Source organism: Anabrus simplex, chromosome 6 (genome assembly GCF_040414725.1).
Source record: "Anabrus simplex isolate iqAnaSimp1 chromosome 6, ASM4041472v1, whole genome shotgun sequence".
In the NCBI taxonomy this organism is placed as follows: Eukaryota; Metazoa; Arthropoda; class Insecta; order Orthoptera; family Tettigoniidae; genus Anabrus; species Anabrus simplex.
In genome coordinates, this window is record NC_090270.1 from 300,932,558 (window position 1) to 300,959,306 (window position 26,749).

Here is a 26,749-nt window from a genome sequence, read left to right on the forward strand (position 1 = left end):
TCACCCAGGTCCATGTTTACCTGAAATACCAACCTGGAGTACCAACTGCAAGAATATATACTTTTCTCCCCCTCATAATATGACTAAGATATACAAATTTACAAGGCTTGAGGGAAAAAGAGAACCTCAGTTGTTCTATTCATCCTTTCTATCATTACAGCATTCCTGATCTTTTAGAGAACCTCAGTTGTTCTATTCATCCTTTCTATCATTACAGCATTCCTGATCTTTTAAGTCCATGAGATGTGAAGCATATGCTTTTAATACCACATTCAAATGACTAGTTTTTTAAGTCATTCTGTGTTACAGTCCACCCTTCCACTCCATACAGCAATGTTGAAATGACAACATTTGAGAACGCAAACTCTGATTGAGCTGCTTGCTACAAAGTAGGTATTTCATTTACTCAACTTTGATTTCTTGTCGGCAATCCCACTGCTCATTCAGACAGCATCCAAGGTATCTGTAATATGAAACATACTCTACTATTTCTTTACCAAGCATTAGTTGCATATTGGTGTTGCTATTCCTACTTATAATCACAAGCCTGGTCATCTTAACATTAATATTCAAGCTTCTTTTGTTGCACATGGTGTTAACTCTCTTGAGCAAAGCTTGTAAATCTTCAAGGAGATCTGTACCATCTGCATAATGTAAGTTGTTTATGTGTTTTCCATTCACTCAGAAGCCTATTATTGATGACATTTACAATGCTTCAGACATAATCACTTCAGAGCAGATTTTAAGACGGGTAAAATACTACCCTGGCAAACTCCATGATGAATTTCTATTTCTTGGGAGGACTGGCCTTCAATTCTAACACAGGCCTATTGGTTCCAGTAAAGACTGACTATTGTTATGACATCTGTTGTGTGTGTCCTCCACGCTCAGCTCCGCGCCTACAAGCTCTGCAACCTGCCGCATCACCGATGTTTCCAGAGCCTACGAGAGGACTGCACTGCGTCTGGCATCCTCGTCGGTGACGTCAGCCAGCGCTATATAAGGAGCGACATTCGTCGCCTTACCGAGGACTACCCCGGTATCCAACAACCAGACCACACCACAAGTCAAACACGGAGGCATTCCTCTTAAAAACGTGTCTTGAACAGGTGGACAGATTGCTGGTTGTGAGGTCTCGCCTCAGGACACTGTCTCATCTTCCCTGATTCCCGTAGCCACGTCGAGCCCCAAGTCAAGCATTCTGCTACACTCCCAAGTCCTCACCAGTGCTCTGACGACTATCTTAGCATTCTGCGAATTAAGATATTGATGCAAGTTCCTTGCAAGCCTAAGTCCAATAATAGCATTATACTAATGCAACTCTCTCTACAAGTTACACTTGTTATCCCACAACAGATAGTTTTCGACTATCTAAGGACGTTTCCCAGTCGAATAGACTATCTCCTCAAGATAGGTGTGAATATGTATATAGGACTCTCTGTAAATATATATTTGTGCCACAGACTTTCAGTCTATCATTTAATAACAGCATTAACTGCGTGCATTCAATCAAGCTTCAAGACAAGTTTCATTTTATTTCTTGTAAATACTGTATAAAACTACTGAAGCAATAAATTTTATGTTGTGTTACTATATACAGTACCAAGTTCCTTGTATACAACACAATAAAATTGGCGACGAGGAAAAGTACTACTGCCCCGCCAATTTAACAAATTTGGCGACGAGGAAAACTTAATGAATTTTGTTGAATTTTGTTGCCAATTCAACAAAATTAGCAACGAAGAAAACTATTAGTGTGTATCGCCAACAACATTGGCAACGAGGTCCAAGTCACGCGCAGCGCACATTCCAAGTGGTTTCGCCATTTCATTAACATCGCTACAGGACACAAACTCGCTACGCTAGCACTCTGCCAGCATTTCGCATTTGTACAGTGCAATTCTTCCCAGTGTACGCCCCGTTCGAACTACGGACAGCCAGTCAACATTCAAGGCTCGCCCACCCGCACCTGTTCTCCACGGCATTCTCGCAGCGCCAGTTCTTTTTCTCTCTCACTCACAGGCGTACAACTGAAGGTCAAGCTTCCAGCTGGTCCCCTTACATGCTGTTTCGAAAGTTGTACACCCTGTCTCATCTGTCACCATGGCTACTACAGAGCAATTAGCGGCTATATTGCAGGCTTTGCAACAGCAACAGCAACAGCAACAATTCATGCAGCAACAGCAGACAGCATTGCTTACAGCAATACAAGCCCTCTCTGCTTCTACACAGCCCACCACCATTCCTCAATTTTCTACGTTCGACCCGGAGAAAGAAGAATGGTCAGTGTACTTAGCCAGACTTCACCAACACTTCATCTGCCACTCCATCATGGACGAGAAGCGCCAACGTGCTCTTTTTCTCAGTTCTGTAGGAAATACTACCTGCGAACTACTGCAGAAATTAAGCCCCAAAGAGCAGATATCGGAAGTTCCTTTTGCACAGCTACTCGCTCGCATCAATGATCATTATGCTAAAGATCCTCACATTGTAGCAGCTCGCTACAAGTTTTTTCAATGCAGGATGAAGCCGCACCAGACTCACACTGAATGGATTGCGGAATTACGAGGTCTCGCCAAGAATTGTAAATTTATCTGTTCCAAGGATGGTTGTAGCATGCCCTACATAGATTCACTTATTCGGGACAGGGTTATTCTCCATACTCCCCACGACAAGGTTCGTTTCGACGCTGTAAAAAGTAGTAACCCTTCTTTGGAAGAAGTCCAGCATATTGCCACAGTCTATGAAACGACTACCAAAACTGCAGCTGAAATAGCTACTAAATATGAAGTCTCTCACGTATCTCATACGGCCAAGACGCATTCTGCTCCTTCGAACCGCAAGGTCCGCTTGCTCTCTTCCAAGCGTGCCCTACAGGTTCCTTCTCGCTCTTCTACGAAGACGTGCATTTCTCAGAAAACTACTCAGCCCCTGCCTTCCTGCAGAGGATGTTTTAAGCATCACGAACGCCGTGACTGCCGCTTCTTCAAAGCCACCTGTGATCGATGTCATAAAGTAGGACACATCAAGACTGTCTGTAAAAGTACATCCCGCCCTGCCAGTACTCTTCAGACAAAGAAAACTCGTACGACGACACGACAAAACATGGAGGTTGATCAGATTAATCTCATTCTTCCTACTAGAAATTCCAGCAAGATCATCATTCCGATCTCTTTCCCCGATCACTCTACTGATTTTCAATTAGATATTGGATCACCTGTCTCCATCATCAACCTTGCTACGTATCACAACTTGGGATCGCCGTCTTTCTCTCCTGCTGACGTCCAACTTGTTATGTTTAACAAGAAGAAAATTGATATTAAGGGACAAATCACTATTCCAGCCAGATATAAAGATATTCATAAGGTTGTTACCTTGCTCGTAGTCAATAACTACACTGCATCTAATATTCTGGGCATGGATCTATTTAACTTATTTGGTTTTCAAATTCATGACAATGTCAATGTAGTCTCAGCCTTACAGCCTACCTCTGATGTCACCGATCTCCTCGAACAATTTCCAGAAGTCTTCGACTCTACATTAGGCACAGCCAAAGACTACACAGCTCATATCCAGCTGAAAACAGGAGCCAAGCCTCGCTTTTTCAAAGCACGTCCAGTCCCACTTGCACTTCAGGACCAAGTTACTCAAGAATTACAGAGATGGATAGCCGATGGTATAGTCGTTCCAGTCAATTCCAGTAAATGGGCTACTCCACTCGTTGTAGTCCAGAAACCTAATGGCAATATTCGCATTTGTGGTGATTTTCGCTCTACCATCAACGCTCAGGTTGAAACAGACGTTTTTCCAATTCCCCGCCCTGAGGACTTATTTCGACGTTTAGACGGTGGACAGTTCTTCTCTAAAGTTGATCTCAAAGAAGCTTATCTGCAGCTACTTTTAGATGAAGAATCCAAGCAGTGTCTCACGCTGAATACCCCTCTTGGACTTCTCCAGTTTCAGCGCCTACCTTTCGGTGTCTCTTCCTCCGCTGTGATTTTCCAGCGCTATTTAGCAAAGCTTACTGCCTCTATTCCCGGTTGTGCTAACTACCTTGATGACATTCTTGTAACTGGCAAAGATCATCAAGAGCACCTGCTTAATCTGCGCCTACTCCTCACCAAATTGAAGGAAAATGGCCTCTGAGCGAATCTCACTAAATGTACGTTCTTTCAACCTCAAATTCACTACCTAGGTCATATCCTTGATAAAACTGGCATTCGACCTAGTGAATGGAACGTCTCTGCCATTGTCAGCATGCCCGCACCGCAGAACATTAAGCAGCTCCAATCATTCATAGGCAAAGCAAACTATTATAGCAAGTTCATTCCACGCTTTTTTTCAGTAGCAGCTCCTCTGAACGCCTTACGCAAGAAAGGTGCTAAATTTCATTGGTCTCACCAATGTCAACATGCCTGGCAGACTATCAACAAGGCCCTTGTCCACGCTGTCAAGCTGACTCACTTTCAGCCCGGTAAGCTCCTCACTCTCGCCACGGACGCGTCTGATTATGGACTCGGCGCCGTTCTCTCCCAGAAGGATCGTCAAGGACAAGAACGTCCTATCGCTTTCGCTTCAAAGACACTCAACGAGCATCAACGTCACTACTCTCAAATCAAGAAAGAAGCTTTAGCTATTATATTTGGTATTTGCCATTTCAACGAGTATCTCTACGGCAACCATTTCCTCATCATAACTAATCACAAGCCTCTTGTTCACTTATTCCACCCTGGTAACAAGATCCCTGAACATTCTCTAAGGAAACTGCAAAGATGGTCCATATTTCTGTGTGGCTACTCCTATCAGATTGTCTATCGTATCACATCCCGGCATTGTAATGCTGATGCTCTCTCTCGCTTACCTGTAGGTCCTGATATTACTTTCGATTCTCAAGAATCTGCATGTCTTCAGTTAGACATAGAACTTGAAGACACAGTCTTCAGTTTTCCCATTGACGCTACTTGCATCGCCAAAGCGACTGATAAGGATAGTACACTAGCTACAGTACGTACTTATATCCGCAACGGTTGACCTCTTCAAATCAAGCTTCCTACCAGCCTTGCTCCTTATCATCGTCTACAGCATCGTCTCACGACTCGAACCGGAGTAATACTATTGGAAATAGGCACCCTCTTCCGAGTGGTTATCCCTCTTAGTCTACGCAGACAAGTTCTCGACTTATTACATGAAGGACATTGGGGAATATCACGCACCAACCAACTAGCCCGTCAACACTGCTATTGGCCCAGTATTGACGCCGACATTGAGCGACTCATCCGCCACTGTGACCCCTGTCAGATACATCAGAACGCACCGTCATCTGACCTAGCTCCATGGCCTTGTGCTACTTCTCCATGGGAATGAGTACACATAAACTTCGCTGGATCTTTTCTCAACTCTATGTGGCTCATAGTGATAGATTCTCTATCCAACTTTCCTTACGTCGTAGAAATGCATTCTACTACTACAGAAGCTACCATTTGTGCACTTCAGAAGATTTTCACTACTGAAGGTTTACCTCAAGTGCTCATTTCCGACAATGGTCCCCAATTTACTGCCACTCACTTCCAGAACTTCTGTACTCATAATGGCATTCGGCATATTCTGGCACCGCCTTTTCACCCACAGTCTAATGGTGAAGCTGAATGTTTTGTACAAACATTCAAGAAAAGCATGAAGAAAGCTGTATCTTCAGGTTTAAGTAAAGTAAGTACCAGCGTAATTAGGAGGGGAGGGTGTTGTGTGTGTCCTCCGCGCCTACAAGCTCCGCAACCTGCCGCATCACCGATGTTTCCAGAGCCTACGAGAGGACTGCACTGCGCCTGGCATGCTCGTCGGTGACGTCAGCCAGCGATATATAAGGAGCGGCATTCCTCGCCTTACCGAGGACTACCCCGGTGTCCAACAACCAGACCACACCGCAAGTCAAACACGGAGGCATTCCTCTTAAAAACGTGTCTTGAACGGGTGGACAGATTGCTGGTTGTTAGGTCTCACCTCAGGACACTGCCTCATCTTCCCTGATTCCCATAGCCAAGTCGAGCCCCAAGTCAAGCATTCTGCTACCCTCCCAAGTCCTCACCAGTGCTCTGACGACTATCTTAGCATTCTGCGAATTAAGATATTGATGCAAGTTCCTTGCAAGCCTAAGTCCAATAATAGCATTATACTAACGCGACTCTCTCTACAAGTTACACTTGTTATCCCACAACAGATAGTTTTCGACTATCTAAGGACATTTCCGAGTGGAATAGACTTACTCCTCAAGATAGGTGTGAATGTGTATATAGGACTCTCTCTCTGTAAATATATATTTGTGCCACAGACTTTCAGTCTATCATTTAATAACAGCATTAACTGCGTGCATTCAATCAAGCTTCAAGACAAGTTTCATTTTATTTCTTGTAAATACTGTATAAAACTATTGAAGCAATAAATTTTATGTTGTGTTACTATATACAGTACCAAATTCCTTGTATACAACAACATCCTTTTCACAAACTGGAATATTTCTACAGTAACCCAAGAGAGCTTTGTTTACTTATCAGTAAATCATATGATTATTACATTCATTTAAGCTTAGGGATGACCTGTAATATTTTCCACATATGGTCAAGACATGAAAATGACAAACAAATTAGAACAGATGAAGAGGTTAACACAGGACAGGATAACATGGAAACTGCATCAAACCAGTTTACAATTATCAGTTAATAAAAACAATAATATGTGCATACCTTGGAGGTTTTACTTCTGAAGAGTCTCCATTTTCTTCCAATATTCTTGTATCTCCCTTCCTTCCCAATGGCCCTGAGACACTTTTGAAAAAAATCTGGAAGAAAAAAAATTGTTGTTTACAAATGTGAAAATTGCGTAAAGGGAAAATACAAAGAAATTATTAAAACTTTTATTATTAATGTAAGTTAAGCAGTGACTTTCTCAATGTAATAAAGGAGGAAAACTAGAAATAAAAATTAACACAAAACAGAAATTCAGCATAGTGTCTAGATTTGAATGATAGCAATACAGTTTCAGAACGTCAAATCACATAGAAAAAATTCAAATATTCAATCCAGAAGATATTTTAATATTCAGTTTGCATGGAATGATACTCGGTAGCCTACATTGTAAGTTATAGAAGTCCAATATAGAGAATGAAAAAATGTTTATTGTGGATTATGTAGGGTGTTCACTGACTAAATATGTATTAAGAAGGTTTGGGAAAATAGTTTACACTTTTGATCTGAGTATTCTAGCAGAATAAGAGAGAGAAAATTGCAGGAGTTTAGCAAGCACATGAGATTAATAATATAGAGCAAGTGAGGAACATGAAAGAAAATACATAAACAATATGATAAGCAAAATGATAGGTCAGTGTAAGAACAGGGAGAAACAGAAAGAGGATATTAGGATAAATATGAAAACACAGAAGACAATCGTCATATATATCACATAGATGAGCTCTCTCCTCATTAGTCCCAGTACTTTTACATCCGTTTCTTCCTAGCCCTGACAAGATTATTTCTGCTTCCCAGCTTCATCACGATGACGGGCTTCAACACTCAATGAGGGGCTATCTTGACAGATTCAGTCTGGATGTAGAAAATGTAGGATAAGAACAAAGCGAGATAAATACAGGAAAATAGCAGAGACAAGAAGATAAAGATGAAGACAGGTGGTAAGACTAGGAACAGAGCACAAATACAGAAATACAACCCAATGAGTACCTAATGAACTGGAATCGCAGATCAGGCTTTTTGCAGATTATGTCAGACTGTATAGAGAAGTACAATAAGTTATAAGATTGTGAGCAACTGCAAGAAGACCTCACAATGTTGTGAGATGGACAGCAGACAATGATATGATGATAAACGGGGTTAAAAGTCAGGTTGAGAGTTTCACTAATAGGAAAAGACCTCTTAGTTTTAATTACTGCATTGATGGGGTGGAAGTTCCTTTTGGGGATCACTCTAAGTACCTAGGAGTTAATATAAGGAAAGGTCTTTACTGGGGTAATCATATAAATGGGACTGTCAATACAGGGTATGGTATGGTTATGAGGATATTTAGGGGCTGTAGTAAGGATGTAAATGAGCAGCCTGCATAAGCAGAAACATATCAAGAAGAAGAAGTAAGGATGTAAAGGAGAGGGCATATAAGTCTATGGTAAGGCCCCAACTAGAGTATGATTCCAGTGTACGGGACCTTCACCAGGATTACTTGATTTGAGAACTGGAAAAAATTGAAAGAAAAGCAGCTTGATTTATTCTGGGTGATTTCCAACAAAAGAATAGCATTAAGAAAATGCAGCAGAGTTTAGATGGGAAGACTTGGGAGAAAGAAGACGAACTGCTCGACTAAGTGGTATGTTACACATTATGAATCTTATTTTAGGTCCGCGGTGAATGTCTAGTATATGTAAATTTAAAAAGTTATATTAAAGATTCATCTTTTCACCACAACAAATAATCCTTTGATCATTTTATTCTTATATTCTCGTGAATATTGCGGGATGAAGCTTTGCAACTAGGTACATGGAATACCTGAATGCGGGTAAACATTGTAAGTTTTCTGCTATGAGCACCCATATGGACGAAGTAGGACACTCTTATACATCCATAGAGCAAGATTTGAGAATAATAATAAAAAGAATTAACAAAGGTAATCTCATTAATGCAATGGAATTTTTTTAATTTGTGTGGATAGTAATAACTACAATTTTAGACAATAAGAATCCTCTCTATGAGAAAATATTTTCCCTGTTAGCATTATTAGGTATCAAAAAAGTGACTTATCTAAGAAAAAAAAAAACTTCCACTCATTGACAGACAGAACACTCCTCCCCCCCTTCCACGCACAGATACAACACCAGACAGAGAACAATTGTCAGTATAGCAGGTAGCAGTAAGTGAGTCACCCTTCCACTCATTGACAGATGAAACACTCCTCCCCCCCCCCCATGCACAGATACAACACCAGACAGAGAACAATTGTCAGCTGTGGGAAGAAAGCAGGGGGTGAGTACACTTAAGAACCCACCACACACGACAGTTTGACAATTTCTGCACATTACGTATTTTCATTTATATTTCCCTTTCTTCCAAATGTTGGACATTACAGTAGTGCACAGAATTTTTGCACCTCCTTCAAGTAATATATGGTCCATTTTGTCTAACGACAGTGAAAGAAATGCCCTTCACTTCACAGCAAGTAGACTGTTGATATATTCCCACATTTTAAACAGTTTTACAGTTCTAATTCTGTTTGTTTTATAAGAAGATATTTTAAGATTCAAGACTGTATGTAGATTACAAGCAACATGTATAAGTGCAATTTTTATTAGTAACATGCTACTCTAAAAACAAGAGATGTTACACACCTGAAGGAAAAATATCACATTATAAGACTCATTAGACTTTTATCCATTTACTTTGACAAGGATAACATGTTTTTATTTGTTTGTTAATTGTGTAGGGTTTTTAAGACATATTCTTGCTGTTAAGTTTAATCTGTACTAAGGGAACGTGGTTGATGATGTCCACATAGGCTGAAACATGTCCCGCAATATTCACGAGAATATATGAATAAAATTATTTGTTGTGGTGAAAAGGTGGATCTTAAATATACACTTTTTTATTTATATATAAGTGGTATGTTCCGAACTGTCAGTGGAGAGGTGGTATGGAATGACATTAGTTGATGATTAAGTTTGAGTGGTGTTTTCAAAGTAGGAAAGATTACAATATGAAGATAAAGTTGGAATTCAAGAGGACAAATTGGGGCAAATATTCGTTGATAGGACGAGGAGTTAGGGATTGTAATAATTTACTAATGGAGATGTTCAATATATTTCCAAATTCTTTGCAATTATTTAAGACAAGACTAGGTAATGTTTTTTTTAGAAATTGGTGTATAAATTTTGATGTGTTATAAGTTAATGTGTGTTTCCCATAATTAACTCTTAGCCCTCCTCTTCTTTTTCGAACACTCCTGACACTCCAGCTCTACTTGCAGAGGGATAAAAGACAGCATAAACATATGGACAGCATATTTATAAAAATCAAACAATCAAATAAAGCAAACACAAAACAAATACAATTATAATACAATATTCAGGTGTAATGTTCAGCATTTTTAAGCCTGAAATTATCTCAGACAGTCACTTTTTATCTGTAATTCATTGTGCATTGTGTGGAACTTGTCAAAGCACTTGCTAGGGTGAAATCCAGGCTTTTTTCTACAAGTTTTGCATGAAAACACTGTCTCACGTTGCAATTCAGGTTTACTGTTCATTGCCACATTTCGGATTATGCCTAAAAATGCTTTGAATTCAGGAAGAATAACATCTATCCACGATCTCCAAATAGTCTCACGTCTGAGGGGCGCAACCTTTTGAATGTTTACACTGGCATACTGGTTAGTCTCGCGCACAATTTTTAACAATAAATTGTCAGTCATGAATAATTGGAAAAGGTCACATTCACTCTTAGGTTTAGTCCCTTGCAATGGCTTATAACTTGACGTACCTGTGAATGGGGTTCTTTTGAAGTCCAAGTCTGTGTCACGGTATTCCCTCCAGCCATTAATAGAGGTACCAGCACTGCCATTTAGCATATTTTTCTCATTATCGGGATCTTTATCACTCAACTCACTAACACAGTCTAGTTCTGCAATATCTTCCTCACCACTTAATTAACCCTCTTAGTGCCAGGCCCGATTGCTCACAGTATGCCAAGAGTGCCAGACAGATTTAGAGAATTTTGCAGGTTCTCACTCTGTGGACTATATAGTTCACAAATATTATAACTATGACTTGAATTTTTTATTAAATGTTAACAAGAAGACATTCTTACTGCTGAACTAAATTACAGCACTAAAATGCTCTTGAGTATTTTGAAAAAAAATATTTTCCAAACACTTTCAAAACACCAAAAATTAAAAATCAGAAACGAAACAGAAAATTCAACTCAACGGTAAATATTGATGACTTATTTGAAATGTCCTATTTTAGATGAATAAACATGTAAAGTTTTACATTTTTATCTTCAATAGTTTAAGAGTTATGTACAATGGTATCGTAATATACAATTGGCATGTTCAACAATGGGATCGAACCTGGCACATGGGTTGTAGTCACGGTGACCAGATGGTGATACATTATCATTGTTCACAAGATGAAATAATCTCAAGATCAATTGGAATCTGTTTCTTGAGAGCATATTTCCAAACCACGGAAAATAATGGGAGTTTTTGACCCCATAAGAAAATATGCTCGGCCAAAAAAACAGCAATGAAAGCCTTCATTTCAGTCAATGTAACCGGGCGCCACTGCTGTGCTCTGGCATATGGTGACAAGACATGATTTCTCGTATCTGCTTGTCTCTGTAGTTATGAGATTCAATAACTGAGTCGTGAAAAATAAAATAAAAATACGTTATAGGTTTGCGTCTGACGAAGGGGTGTGTCTCGGGCTAGGAGTATCATAATAATCAGGTTAGGGTTGGTATGTTGCATCTTGACCTAATTGAATTTCACGGAAAACAGGAAATTGTTGCTGTTGGATATTGTTACAGCCGTCATCATCATCATCAGTACTGTCACTCAGACGGTCATTACCACTTCCAATGTTTACATTCGGACAATGAACACGTGGTTGAGTGTTTACAGAAAACTCGCCGTTATCAGTCCCAATAACACTTTAACTTTACCCTTCCTCACTTGCTGGAGGAATGAATTCCTCATCAGAGTCTTCATCATCCTCTTCTTCACTAAAAATATTAAGATATACAGCCAGTTCGTCATTGTTAACAAAATAACTTCTCCCGCTAGTCACCATTTTACTCACGCGGCATGGAGATCATACGTCGTAAATGAACACGGACTTTAGAAATTCAATGCATGATAGCGAATGAATTTACGCACTATCTAGCGGCGTAGTTAAAATCTAATGACAATTATCTATGGACTCGACACATAAGATGTTGCAATTTGACGGCCCAAGTTGTACTAACTCGTATAGAATTGCGCGCTACCCAAACAACGATATATCGTGGTTGGCACCTTACGCGTATATACGAAACAACGATATATCGTTGTCTGGCTCTCTACGGTTAAAAATCACTCTCACTATCACTGAAATCAATGTCATTTTCATCTAAAAGTCTGGCTATTTCCTTCTCATTCTGCTCAAACGACACCATGTTGCTAAACAACGTCTATTTACAAACTTGCATGATGTTCAAAGAATGCACACAAAGCCAGAATACGAAGAGATTATAGCCATACATGGCTTCAAACTGTCATCGAAAGATGGCAGTAGATTACTGTACCTGTAATTCATGCATATACATAACCCGAAAAAGGAGTTATATAAGGAAGTAAATCATTACATATAATTTTAAAAAAAATATTTGTTTAATGTCAACCTAGTCAATACTTACAATTACCACTATTGTGGTTAAATGATTATAAATAATTGAAAAATCGTGAACATGTTTCGCCCTTCTTAACGGGCATCATCAGCACTATGAACAACTTTAAAAATAATAGTTACATTTAAGACTGTCTTACAATAATCAGTCATATAAGATTGGAATAAAATGTGACATTAAAAGTTATTTTTGATACCATTATTAAAAAGTTATCAGTAAATCTTATAAACAACAAGTTAAAACAATTGTAGGTCATTCTCATAATCTAGTCTAAAAAATATATATGTTAATGTTGGTAGGAAGATTGTCAAACGGCATTCGTCTGAAATTGAAATGGATCCATTTTCTTTAACATTTGGTGAAGGTCCATATTAAGCTGTATTCATCAGCAAGTAGAAATTAGAAGAATAAAATATATACAAAACAAGGGCTCTAATTAATCATGTAGTAGAAGATTAGGTCAGGGATGATCATGGTAATTCTTCTTGAGTTAAATTGGTTATGTAACCAGTCGAATAAGAATACGTTGAATTAAAAATACACGTCGTAAATTCACGACAATGCACTGGATTGAAGATATTTATCAATATAATTGTAGTATCCCTTCTGTTGTGTAAATTTTCAATGATTAGAATGTTGGATAGACTGTAAAGAAAAATAAAAAAAATGTATTTAAAGTGTATGTACAAAAATAACAGTTGTGGTTGTATACGGTTATGGGTTACGTAAAAATGCGTAAATGAAGTAAATCATGTCGGGCATTGCCCGACATAGGATCTATGTGGGATATTCTTGTGGTCAGGCATGGCCCACTGCGTGAGTGCTAAGGGTTAATTGTAGAAAATGAATTCTAATATGGAAATAGTGCATTTCTGAAGCCATGTTCATTAACATATTTTTTTCTTTCTTCTACGTGTCAGGACTGTGTCCTGAAAGTTTGACCACACCTTATTGTTACACCCTGTGATGGTACTTACCTCGTTTTGACTTCCTGTAATGTTTGTTTTTCCAAGTCATTAATTCCGTTCTGCAAGATATCGAGATTGGATCGCACAAGTTCTCGATTATTCATACCAACGAGATGCATGGCTGGTCCTTTTTGAGCAAGGGTGTGGTACATGGCAAGTCTGCCCAACTCTACGTTTTGTTCCTAAAAATAATATTTTAAATAATAAATTAATAACTTGGTTGTGTGACAACTAACCAACTACCAAACAAAAGCTGAATGTAAATAACTTATCATTCAGGGCAAATGGAAAAGAGACTTGCAAAAGAAGTTACTCAAAGACTCGCACACATTAGAGTAAAAGACCACATACATAAAAATATAATTTTAACATTACATTGTAATCAGTTAAGAAGAAGGGTATGTCTTCCTGTCCTTGTCTATATCAATCATTCTTCCTTTATGTTGTTTTTTTTTTTCCTTACCCAATTTGATCAATATTTGTACAGAACGGAACAGATACAGAAATATGTCTTGTGAAAGAAGGAATACATTCTGGTCATACCAACTTCTTTACACAAAATGTTTCCTTTCTTACTTTACACATAGCAGAGAAAGAAAACTCATCTCAAAAATAATTGAGCTTAATAAAAAAGGTCACCTATGAATTTAATTTTTAATTTCGTGTGGCTATTTCTAATTAAAATAAAAATCTTTAAGGTTCCACCTTGTTCAATACAAATACACTGTTGTTAGATGACTTTTTACAACATATATTTATTGCAGTACTAGTTTCGGCGCTCTATTAAGGCACCATCATCAGCTGCGCAATAAGTAGAGAAAACTTAAAGATATAACAATACAAAACAACATACTGATATACTTAACTCCTTAATTTTTATCTAATGGTAAGTTTAAAACTCTAAGTTACAAGCAAGATAACCCTTGTGAGTCGAAATTGTAAAATCTCATGAGTTGTCCTTAAAATTCTGTGATGGCTATAATTTTTTACATTCGTAAAAATAAAGTTCAACAACATTCCTAAAATCATTAAATTAAAGCTGAATCAAGTCCTAAAATGTTAAAAAGTTCATTTCACAGATGCATTAGTTGCCATGTGTTGGATAAAAACTCGTCGTGTTCATTAAATTGCCAGACTGTGCCGCCTTCCGATGTTTGTTGATATGTGGGAGCTTAGTTCTTATGTTGTGTTTCTAGTGGTTGGAACTGATTATTTGCCCTGATGTTATTAAGCGGGCATAGCTTCTCAGTTCAATAACCCTGTAATGATGAAAGTCCTCTGTTAATAGAAAAGCTAGATAAAGATATTAAGAACCTGATTGAATCAAAATGTTATTGAAGTTGACTCACCTCAATGGTTATGTACTTTGCGCGGCGTCTGCAGCTCGACGAGTGTGTCTGCTCGTGTCGAGTGCGATGTGATGAAGCGCTAAGGAAGGGGAAGTAGGGGCGGCAAGAGGAATGTTTCTGGAACGTTGGTAATGTAGGAGAGGGTCCGGGGGGCGTTGCGGACAAATACAGTAGAATGAGAAACTGTTACGTAAAGTTCGAAAGACGCACAAATTTTCCGGAATTCTTAGCTTGTCGAGTAATAGAATCAAGCAATCGTATAATACTTTGGATTTCTCGGAAATTTCATTCAAATTTAGGTTAGCGTTATAATACTGGTCTAGATGTATTAGACACGCTTCTGTGATGTCAAGCCTCGGTCCCTTGGATAGTGTTTCCATTATTTCAAGATCGTGATCTATGTCTGTGAATTTATGTTTATATTCATGGACGTGTTGGCCTACGGCTGAAAATCTATTGTATTTCACAGCATTGAGATGTTCTTGATATCTAACATTAAAACTGCGCCCAGTTTGCCCTATATATCCGCTCCCACAGTCTTTGCATTCGAACCTGTATACACCTGATTTAGAGTATGGGTTGACCTTATTGACAGCTGATGCATTATGCAAAATTTCAGTGGTTCTGTTATCTGTTTTGAACGCAATCCTAATGTTACGTTTCTTAAAAATGTTCGTAACTTTATAAACCTCTTTGTTGAACGTAAAGCTTGCGATTTCTTTTGATTCAAGTTTATCTTTAGTCAGGGTTGTGGGGGGGCGATATTTAAATTTACTTATTATCCGCTCTATGAAATTCCCTTTAAAGCCATTGGCCTTAGCCATAGCTCGAATAATTATCAGTTCCTCTGAGTTTTAGAAGAAATATCTTAATATTGGTTTACAAGACCAGTGTTTTTATTAAACTACTAAAACAATGGTAATAAATATGAGTTATCTTGATTCTAGTATTTATAATAGGAGTGTGAACTGTTTGTTCTAAGCGTCAACATTTACTGGCTATATTGTTGAGTTTGGAATTTATTGTGTTAAGTTTGTTTGGGACAAGGAACTGAACATTATTCGAGCTATGGCTAAGGCCAATGGCTTTAAAGGGAATTTCATAGAGCGGATAATAAGTAAATTTAAATATCGCCCCCCCACAACCCTGACTAAAGATAAACTTGAATCAAAAGAAATCACAAACTTTACGTTCAACAAAGAGGTTTATAAAGTTACGAACATTTTTAAGAAACGTAACATTAGGATTGCGTTCAAAACAGATAACAGAACCACTGAAATTTTGCATAATGCATCAGCTGTCAATAAAGTCAACCCATACTCTAAATCAGGTGTATACAGCAGGTTCGAATGCAAAGACTGTGGGAGCGGATATATAGGGCAAACTGGGCGCAGTTTTAATGTTAGATATCAAGAACATCTCAATGCTGTGAAATACAATAGATTTTCAGCCGTAGGCCAACACGTCCATGAATATAAACATAAATTCACAGACATAGATCACGATCTTGAAATAATGGAAACACTATCCAAGGGACCGAGGCTTGACATCACAGAAGCGTGTCTAATACATCTAGACCAGTATTATAACGCTAACCTAAATTTGAATGAAATTTCCGAGAAATCCAAAGTATTATACGATTGCTTGATTCTATTACTCAACAAGCTAAGAATTCCGGAAAATTTGTGCGTCTTTCGAACTTTACGTAACAGTTTCTCATTCTACTGTATTTGTCCGCAACGCCCCCCGGACCCTCTCCTACATTGCCAACGTTCCAGAAACATTCCTCTTGCCGCCCCTACTTCCCCTTCCTTAGCGCTTCATCACATCGCACTCGACACGAGCAGACACACTCGTCGTGCTGCAGACGCCGCACAAAGTACATAACCATTGAGGTGAGTCAACTTCAATAACATTTTGATTCAATCAGGTTCTTAATATCTTTATCTAGCTTTTCTATTAACAGAGGACTTTCATCATTACAGGGTTATTGAACTGAGAGGCTATGCCCGCTTAATAACATCAGGGCAAATAATCAGTTCCAACCACTAGAAACATAACATAAGAACTAAGCTCCCACATATCAACAAACATCGGAAGACGGCACAGTCTGGCAATTTAATGAACACGACGAGTTTTTATCCAACACATGGCAACTAATGCATCTGTGAAATGAACTTTTTAACATTTTAGGACTTGATTCAGCTTTAATTTAATGATTTTAGGAATGTTGTTGAACTTTATTTTTACGAATGTAAAAAATTATAGCCATCACAGAATTTTAAGAACATCACATGAGATTTTACAATTTCGACTCACAAGGGTTATCTTGCTTGTAACTTAAGAGTTTTAAACTTACCATTAGATAAAAATTAAGGAGTTAAGTATATCAGCATGTTCAGCTGATGATGGTGCCTTAATAGAGCGCCGAAACTAGTACTGCAATAAATATATGTTGTAAAAAGTCATCTAACAACAGTGTATTTGTATTAAACAAGGTGGAACTTTAAAGATTTTTATTTTAATTGTGATCTCAGTTCAATACGGGCAAATAAGATGAAGTTCCTCACGTTTTTTTTTTTTTTTTTTTTTTTTTTGCTAGTTGCTTTACGTCGCACCGACACAGTTAGGTCTTATGGCGACGATGGGACAGGGAAGGGCCAGGAGTGGGAAGGAAGTGGCCGTGGCCTTAATTAAGGTACAGCCCCAGCATTTGCCTGGTGTAAAAATGGGAAACCACGGAAAACCATTTTCAGGGCTGCCGACAGTGGGGTTCGAACCTACTATCTCCCGAATACTGGATACTGGCCGCACACCTCACGTTTAATGGCTATTTCTAGCCGAGTGCAGCCCTTGTAAGGCAGACCCTCTGATGAGGGTGGGCGGCATCTGCCATGTGTAGGTAACTACGTGTTATTGTGTTGGAGGATAGTGTTATGTGTGGTGTGTGAGTTGCAGGGATGTTGGGGACAGCACAAACACCCAGCTCTCGGGCCATTGGAATTAACCAATGAAGGTTAAAATCCCCGACCCAGCCGGGAATTGAACCTGGGACCCTCTGATCCGAATGCCAGTATGCTGACCATTCAGCCAACGAGTCGGACATCTACCAATAACGTTATCCTTGCTGCCTGTTTTATGTGTCCCCAAAAGTTTGCATTCAAAGTGCATCGAGTGTGAAGTGGTTTGTTAAACAGGAAAATTGTAAACTCAGAGATGAGTAACAGCTGCTGTCAATACTTTTTATTCTATCTATATATCCTATTGGTCTTTTGATGGGCTGGGATATATGAAAATATAATTGGAGATGCCTGGCTTTAATCTGAGAGCTTTTACGATTACCGGTAGCCCTATATGAACTGTCAAACAAGAGTAATGAGGATTAACTAGATTTTCCTTAAAGACAGGAAAATTGTTCGATAGTGACATACATTACTTAGTTTTGCTAGTTGCTTTACGTCGCACCGACTCAGATAGGTCTTATGGCGACGATGGGACAGGATAGGGCTAGGAGTGGGAAGGAATCGGCCGTGGCCTTAATTAAGGTACAGCCCCAGCATTTGCCTGGTGTGAAAATGGGAAACCACGGAAAACCATTTTCAGGGCTGCCGATAGTGGGGTTCGAACCTACTATCTCCCGAATACTGGATATTGGCCGCAATTAAGCGACTGCAGCTATCGAGCTCGGTACATTACTTAGTGATGACAGCTATGTTTTAAACTTAAAGTGGCTTTATGTGCATTTGCCAACCACTTTCAGGTAGAGAACACAAATATGCAGACATCAACACAAACATGAAAATTTTCCACATCAGAAGAATATGGAATGTATATACAGTATACACACTACATCTCAGAACACCAACATTTTCAAAGAAATTATACAAATCACACACGATATATAGTATCAAATCATATATAATTCATTCAAAAAATCAAATGTTTATGATTTAATATTCTGTTCCTCAGGATAGGTGCACAGAAAGCAGTTGGAAATGCTCCAAAAAATAATTCATTTACCATCACAAGACTAGTGAAAGTTGGTTTAATTTCATAAAAAAAAAAAAAGAATTGTTTTGAGGATATTTTCTCTGCCAATGAACTTTTATATCTTCCATGATCTGACCATCACTGGATAGTTTACCCCTTGAATAGAGGAAAGTTCTCTACCTCATTTATAAGTCATCTCTATTTTAATTCAATTGTCATATATTAACTTAGTCTCACTATCTATAGCCCTAATATACTACTTGTAAAATAGGGTTTGTAATGAGATATTCAATAATAATAATAATAATAATAATAATAATAATAATAATAATAATAATAATAATAATAATAATAATAATAACAACCAATGGTATAGCGAGTTCTGAAACACCGTCTGCACCTGAAGGCACACAAACTGCAGTTATTGCAGAAATTGCATCCAGACGACTACAACAAAAGGTACGACTTTTGCATTAGCATGCTAGATGATATGGAAAAAGACAATTTTTCTGAACGATTAATTTTTTCCGATAAATGCACTTTTCATCTTTCCAGTAAAGTTAATCAGTATAACGTTAGTATTTGGGCAAGTGAAAATCCTACAGCAGTTATTGAACAAGAAAGAGATTCACCGAAGGTGAACATCTTCTGTGCCATATCTGTAAAGAAAGTTTACGCACCTTTCTTCTTCATGGAGAAAACTGTGACAGGACTAACCTATCTAGACATGCTTCAAAACTGTTTATTTCCTTAAGTGGAAGATGTTTCCAGGACATTGTATTGGAAGAGGAGGAGCAGAAGATAACCTTCATCGCCTGTGGCCTCCCAGGTCTCCAAATCTCACTCCTTGTGATTTTTATCTGTGGGGTTACGAAAAAACCCTGTGTTTATGCCCCTATGCCTGACACTCTTGAAAGTTTGCGACATCGAATTGTTGAAGCTGTGTATTCGATAACTAGAGACCGTCTGATTTGTGTGTGGCAAGAAATGAGCCACCGTTTTGATATTTGTTGTGCAACACATGGTGCTCATATTGAAACCTCACAAAAGTGAAAATTGAACTCTTTCTCTTTCCAGGTACGTTGGAATTGTGTTTCTATCTTTTGTAGTTTGGAAGAAATAAATTTTTGAAATATGTTCCTTCTTTTTGAATAACCCTGTATTAGTTGCATTACTTGACTTGTATAGAATGTTAATAAAGTCTCATATACAGTACTCCAGTGATATATACCTTACAAAAGTTAGCAGCAGCTGCACAGATCTCCTTCAATTCATTACTTGCAGGATGCCAGTCCGGGGGTCCACCATTCGTTAGCAGTCCCATGGCAGGTCCAGCTGCCTCAATCACCCCCACACCCTTTGACTAAAGAAAGAACCAACCAAAAATTTATAGCATACAGTTACTCAAAAACAAAACAACTCTTACAGAAAATGAACATTCTAATCTGAAGTAAGACACATTTGTGTACAGGATAGTCTGCAACTGGTTGTTGTGAATGAAAGAGAGATAACATAATGTTCAATATGCTACTTTACTAAATGGCCAACAGATAACATCTGAAACTAGAAAATAACAGGAATGACAACACCAGAAATCAGAAGTCTCAAAATCCAAACTTCCCAACATCAGTCATGAAATTCTGTGCAGGCATTTTCCTCTCAACTCTGATTCTAAAATAAAACACAAATATACTTTTTGAACTTTATTTTTTAAAAAACCATGGCACTACAGCCCTTGAAGGGCCTTGGCCTACCATGCAACCGCTGCTCAGTCTGAAGGCCTGCAGATTACGAGGGGTCGTGTGGTCAGCACGACGAATCCTCTCGGACATTATTCTTGGCTTTCTAGACCGGGGCCGCTATCTCACCGACAGATAGCTCCTCAATTCTAATCATGTAGGCTGAGTGGACCTCGAACCAGCCCTCAGATCCAGGTAAAAATCCCTGACCTGGCCGAGAATCGAACCCGGGGCCCCCGGGTAAGAGGCAGGCACGCTACCCCTACACCACGGGGCTGGCGGTATTAAAAGGAAACCTGTAATATAATAATGTTCCAAAATATAAGAGAAAACTGTAAATGTCCATTTATTCAAAGAAGGTAAAGAGGTTCGAGTGAGATCTTGCAACTACGATACAGAAGAGTCAGGATAGGTTTGTTCTGGAGATTCAGCAGTGAACAGTTTCAAAATTGATTATTCTTCTTCTTCTCCTCCTTCTTCTTGAAGTGCCATGTCCATAACCAGACATTGGCAATCATATCAGCTATGTCACCCTATTGATGGCTGATCGGAAGATGACTGTTGAGGCAAGTCCGAACCACTGACGTAGATTTTCCAGCCGAGATATCCTTCTTCTGCCACGCCTTTCACATATATTTTCCTGCAGGATGAGATGGAGCAGACCATACTTCTCAGGGTGTCACATGATATGACCAATGTAAGTGAGCTTCTGGGTCTAGATGGGGTTGATAATCTCCTTGTCCTTTCTCATCTGTGTCAAAACATCTTAGTTTCATACCTGATCTACCCAGCCAATCTGGAGTATATGCCAATAGTATCATATCTTGAATGCCTCAAATTATTTTCAGCGAAGCTTCTGTCAGTGTCCATGTTTCTACTCTGTTAAGAAGGAACAAAGAGACTCAGCAACAGAGCAGACATACTTTTTTGGGATCCAAGTTGAGGTCATGCCCTATGAGAAACTTTGGAGCTTGAAGAATGTGATTATTGCCTTCTCAAAGCAGCGTTTAACTTTCAGGGAGTGATGAGCAACGAACAGATTTTCCTGAAGAAAATAGCAAAATGTTGAATTAATACTCTTCCAGACAATCCCTGTACAATATACCAAACTAATGTTTTAAACCGTGACGTCAATTTGACACCATCCTCTTTGTTGCACCAACTACACTCTGGGAAGAAAAAAAAACCCAATGGTGTTAAAATGAGGAATAACTGTACATTAAACTTCAAAATGTACAATAAATTACATTATATGTATTTCATTTTAGAGTCAGTGGCGATCCAATAAGCTTCTCTAATATATCCTATAGCTGGCCCTGTAATGTAGGGGTAGTGTGCCACCTGGGATCAATTCACAGCCAGGTTAGGGATTTGTACCTGGATCTGAGGGCTTGTTGGAGGTCCACTCAGTCTACATGATTCCAATTAATTGAGGAGCTATCTGACGGTGAGATAATGGCCCTGGTCTAGAAAATGATCAAGATGATTCATCGTGCCAACCACATGATACCTTGTAATCTGCACATCTTCGGGCTGAGCAGTGGTCTCTTGGTCCATGGCCCTTTGGGGCTATTGCACAATAGTGGTTTTTAACCCATTCCGGTCTGAGCCTGAATATCCCTAACAAACATTCTGGACTGGACATTTTCAAGGATTTAAAAAAATTATATCTCTGTACCTCTATGAGATGTTTGCATAATTCTTTTTTCTTTGTGCTTGTTTGAGCAACTAGTTTTGAAAAAATGTTGTTTGTTTCACATCAGTTATCACCTGAGATTTTAAAGTTGTATACTATACCATGTTTTGCAAATAAAAAAGTCTGGCAGATTATTAAGTAAGTACAGTTTTCTGAAATACTGTTATATTTAATCTATTTTGATTATGCAAAATATTCATTGCAATTACAAAACAACAATAATGAAAATGGAATAATAATGATGATGATGATGATGATAATAATAATAATAATAATAATAATAATAATAATAATAATAATAATAACAACACCAACAACAGAAATGGGAAGAGCACTTATTAAATTTTATTTATATAGATAAATTTTGTCAAAAGTTGCACTCAAATGTAAAATTATTGTTTCATTTACCACAAAAGACTTCTATTCAAGAGAAAATACAGTCTTCTAAACATAATTTGCCTTTGTGTGGTGAATTTCAAAACAATCTGGCATGCAAAGTCCTACATCACACATTGGGCAATAATATGTTGTCTCTTTCCTGGCCCATTTGTGCATAAAATTATAATTAAATAGCTTCAGTATTATCTTCACTCTAAGTATCTTTGCTAACGTCACCTTCCAAGCCATTACCGTCACATAAAATATGGAAAATATAACTTTCATCAATCACTTGTTTGCCGTGAGAAATCATGTCTTAGAGCACATTGAGTGACAACATTACCTACTAATGCATATACTCATTGGTTCTTTTCCTCTTACCTTGAAAATTGCCGGCAACGTGTGACAGTGGGAAATATGACTTCAGGGTGGCAAAGTAAGACCCTCGGTGTCCCTCAGGGGTCGGTCCTTGGACCACTGTTATTTATCATCCAAATTAATGATATATCGAAAGCTCTTAAATTCTGCAAAGTGCAAGTGTACGCAGATGATGTACAAATTTACTGTCATTCAAAACCGAGTGATATTAATACTGCAATTACTATAATAAATACCGACCTAAAACATCTTAGTGACTATGCAAATGAAAACAGTTTACTAATAAACCCGAATAAAACTCAAGTTATTATTATTGGTACCAGTAAAAACCTATATTCCCTTAAGCAACGGGACATCTCTCCAATAATTTTAAACAATGAAATCATACCCTACTCTACTTCAGTGACTAACTTAGGAATTATTATGACTGAGACCCTAAATTGGACTCAACAGGTGATAAGCACATGTAATAAAGTACACAAATGCTTATATCCTCTGAAGCGATTCTGCAATGCATTCTCGGTTCGACTTAAAGTACAACTAATTCACTCTCTTATACTACCTATACTTGACTATTGTGACACTGTGTTGACTGAAATTACCTGCGACAGTAACAAGAAACTCGACCGGAGCCTCAGTAGCTGCGTAAGATATATATTTCGTCTGCGATATGATGCTCACATATCACCATATTATAAGGAATTGTCGTGGCTTCGAGTGCACCAGCGCCGTGAATTTCACATGTTATCACTTCTGCACAAAATACTTTCTACTAATACTCCCAACTATCTTTCTTCACCTTTTTCTTACCTCTCTTCATATCATGACCACAATACGAGATCTGGCTCCTCTCTTACCATACCTGTAAACCGCACTGCTGCTTACAACCGCTCCTTTATAATCTCTGCGTCCAGGGCATGGAATTTGCTACCTGCGAACATTAGGGACAATCCCTCTCATCGCAAGTTTAAAGTGGCGTGCCGCGAGTATTTGTTGAGTAGATCCTGCTGACTTGCTGGATAATTGTTGAGTGAATGAAAGAATGAATGGGATGAATGAACGGATTATTGCAGTGGATTTTACTTTGTGTATTTTAAAATTAAGGATTCTTTTGTTGTCATTTTCAATATTATTACTATTGTTTTTGCTATTAATATTATTTGTTTTATTTGTATTTGTAAGTACTGTGTAAGTTATGTACATGTATACTCGTCTAGTGGTTAAGTGTAAGAGAGGGCCTTGAGCCCTAACTTCGCCACCAATAAAGGCATTATCTATCTATCTATCTATCTATCTATAAATTCTATGATTTAGGAAGATAATACTGCCATCTGCTTAAATACTCTCGTAACTAATACATGAAGAAACACGATGAAGCCAACAGAATGCGTGCATAGCTCGTTTTCGATTTTTAGTGAATTGTCAAACCTTAATACAGGCTATGCTTGTAGTGCGGCATGAATGTAATTTTAACCACTGTGAGCTATGCTTGTAGCTAGACTGGAAAGAGTTAATATATCCAAAGATTTGTCAGTTTGGTACTCAGATTAGTTTCCCATCTCTTATTTTGAAATCTGTAAATACACACTCATTATCAAATATTTTCTGTTTATGTATGTCTATAGTCAACGTCAGAACTAGGGATCACACACAGAAGAGGTTGAAATAAAAAGGGGAATGACTCAAGGGTGTATACTACTGCCTTTGATCTTCAATTGCTATTCCAAGCACATCTTGACACCTTATTGGTCAAATTAATAAACTTCATTGTTGTCTGTATTGAACCAAGATTACTACTTTTATTATAATTTGGGTCCACTTTATTCAATACATAAAAATTGTTGTTAGATGTAATTACAACATATATTTCAATCAGAACTAGTTTTGACACCCCTTTCCATCATCAGCTGATATAAGTTCGTGGAAAAATTGACAATCATATAAGTTTATCTACGTCAAATTGACACAATTTAAAACCATATTAACAACATGAAATTGTGTTAAAATTATACTGTCTCTAAGTCCATACTTTCTACAAGTCCAAGACTTGCAAGTCTTATGCCATAAACTGATAAAAACATATGCAAACCGGTTTGCTCACTTATGAAATAACGTGGATTTAAAAGAACAATAACTTAAAAATAAAACAGTCTTGAAGTACTATGTGCTTAATTTATCGCACTTCTTAAAACTTGACGTAGAATCGTAGTAGAAATAATTCAATAAAAACTTCAGTGTCGCTTTAATGGAGCAATCCTAGTGAGGTGGAAACGAGCAATAAGTCCTTTGAGATGTTATCAAGGACCACGTTCCCAGTTCGATGCGGACCTGTAATAATAGGAATGTAATAAACTATCACTTCGCTGAAGAGGCAAGATATAAAATTACGTCTTATAACGTAATCGTTTTTACGTGACTCACCTCAAAAGATCGCTGTCCATGTAATCAATTTGACGTAGATAAACTTATATGATTGTCAATTTTTCCACGAACTTATATCAGCTGGTGATGACGCAGGAGGGTGTCGAAACTAGTTCTGATTCAAATATATGTTGTAATTACATCTAAGCAACAATTTTTATGTATTGAATAAGGTGGACCCAAATTATAATAAAAGTTCTAACCTTATTGGTCGTAAAGTGCTTTGTAAGAGCAGTGTTTGCAATTATTGATGACATCAGCACATCTCAGCATGCTATGTCGACAAATACATTCACAGTTATAAAATTCAAAAGGCTCTTAGTGGGTCTGTCCTGACAAAACTTTATTACATACATAAAACAATGCTACTTTACATCAGCCATACATGTTTTGAGAAATTGATCCATTCTCTTCATCAGCAATCAAAATATTCAAACATTCATACAAACAAAGACCCAAAATAAATTACAAATGAAAAAATATGATGTAGCCAACAGAATGTGTGCACGACTTGTTCTCGATTTTTAGTGAATTGTCAAACCTTCCTACAAGCTATGCTTGCTGCGCGGCATGAACATAATTTTGTCTGCTGCAGATTGGAAAGAGTTTTTTTATATCCTATGATTTGTCAGTTTGGTAGTCAGATTAGCTTCCCATCTCTTATTTTGAAAACTTTATATTATAGATCTAAAATTAGCTTAAAAATTATAGTCCTATCATTATCTGGGTATTATTGTCCCAAGTGGAGATCACAAAAGATGCCTCCCCAAAGATTGCAACAATAATGAAAATGAAATAATAATAACAATAATAGCAAATTCATAAGCAATCGGGCAGTCCCTGGGTAACGGCAATGCTGGATGAACCTTTTACACTAGAAATACAAGTACATTTAATGAAGTCACTTTATTAGAACAGACTGTACACAGACAAGCTCACCTGAAAGAAAGGAATATATTCCTGTAATGTGGAATCAATCAGAGTATCTCGTGAATATGACAAGATCGTTGATATAGGTATCCTGCTGCCTTCCACAGCTTTCTTCAGCTCTGACACTGGATAACCTGTGACGCCGATAAATCGTGCCTTTCCATCTTGCACTGCCTTCTCCAATTCGGGTAGTGTTTCATTCAACACCATATCAAGGGAAGGAGCAAACTCAATATCATGAACCTGCAAGAGATGTAAAACATAAGAATAATTAAACATGTCTTTCTCAGTAATTGTAATTCAGATGAGATTTTTTGATTCTTGGCTAAATATATAGGGCATCAATTCAATGCATAGAGGCAGGTTGCCTACCAATACCTTCAAAATGTAACTGCAACCTCATAACTAAGAAGACAACACCTTTCTATCGGATGCCAGCTAGAAAGGCCTTCATTAAATTTTCAAAATA

The 26,749-nt window shown here is 38.0% G+C and overlaps 1 protein-coding gene across 1 annotated transcript in view; it reads right to left on the minus strand.

Moving 5' to 3' along the window:
* Window positions 1–26,749, minus strand: part of LOC136876487 (uncharacterized) — a 77,715-nt gene that overhangs the window by 13,716 nt on the left and 37,250 nt on the right. Inside the window, exons 5-8 of the mRNA XM_067150484.2 lie at window positions 26,290–26,523; window positions 19,970–20,101; window positions 13,409–13,581; window positions 6,738–6,832 (exon numbers count right to left, since the gene is read on the minus strand). Of these exons, the coding sequence (XP_067006585.1) occupies window positions 6,748–6,832; window positions 13,409–13,581; window positions 19,970–20,101; window positions 26,290–26,523 (624 nt within the window). The 3' untranslated portion in view covers window positions 6,738–6,747. The remainder of the gene's footprint in view (window positions 1–6,737; window positions 6,833–13,408; window positions 13,582–19,969; window positions 20,102–26,289; window positions 26,524–26,749) is intronic.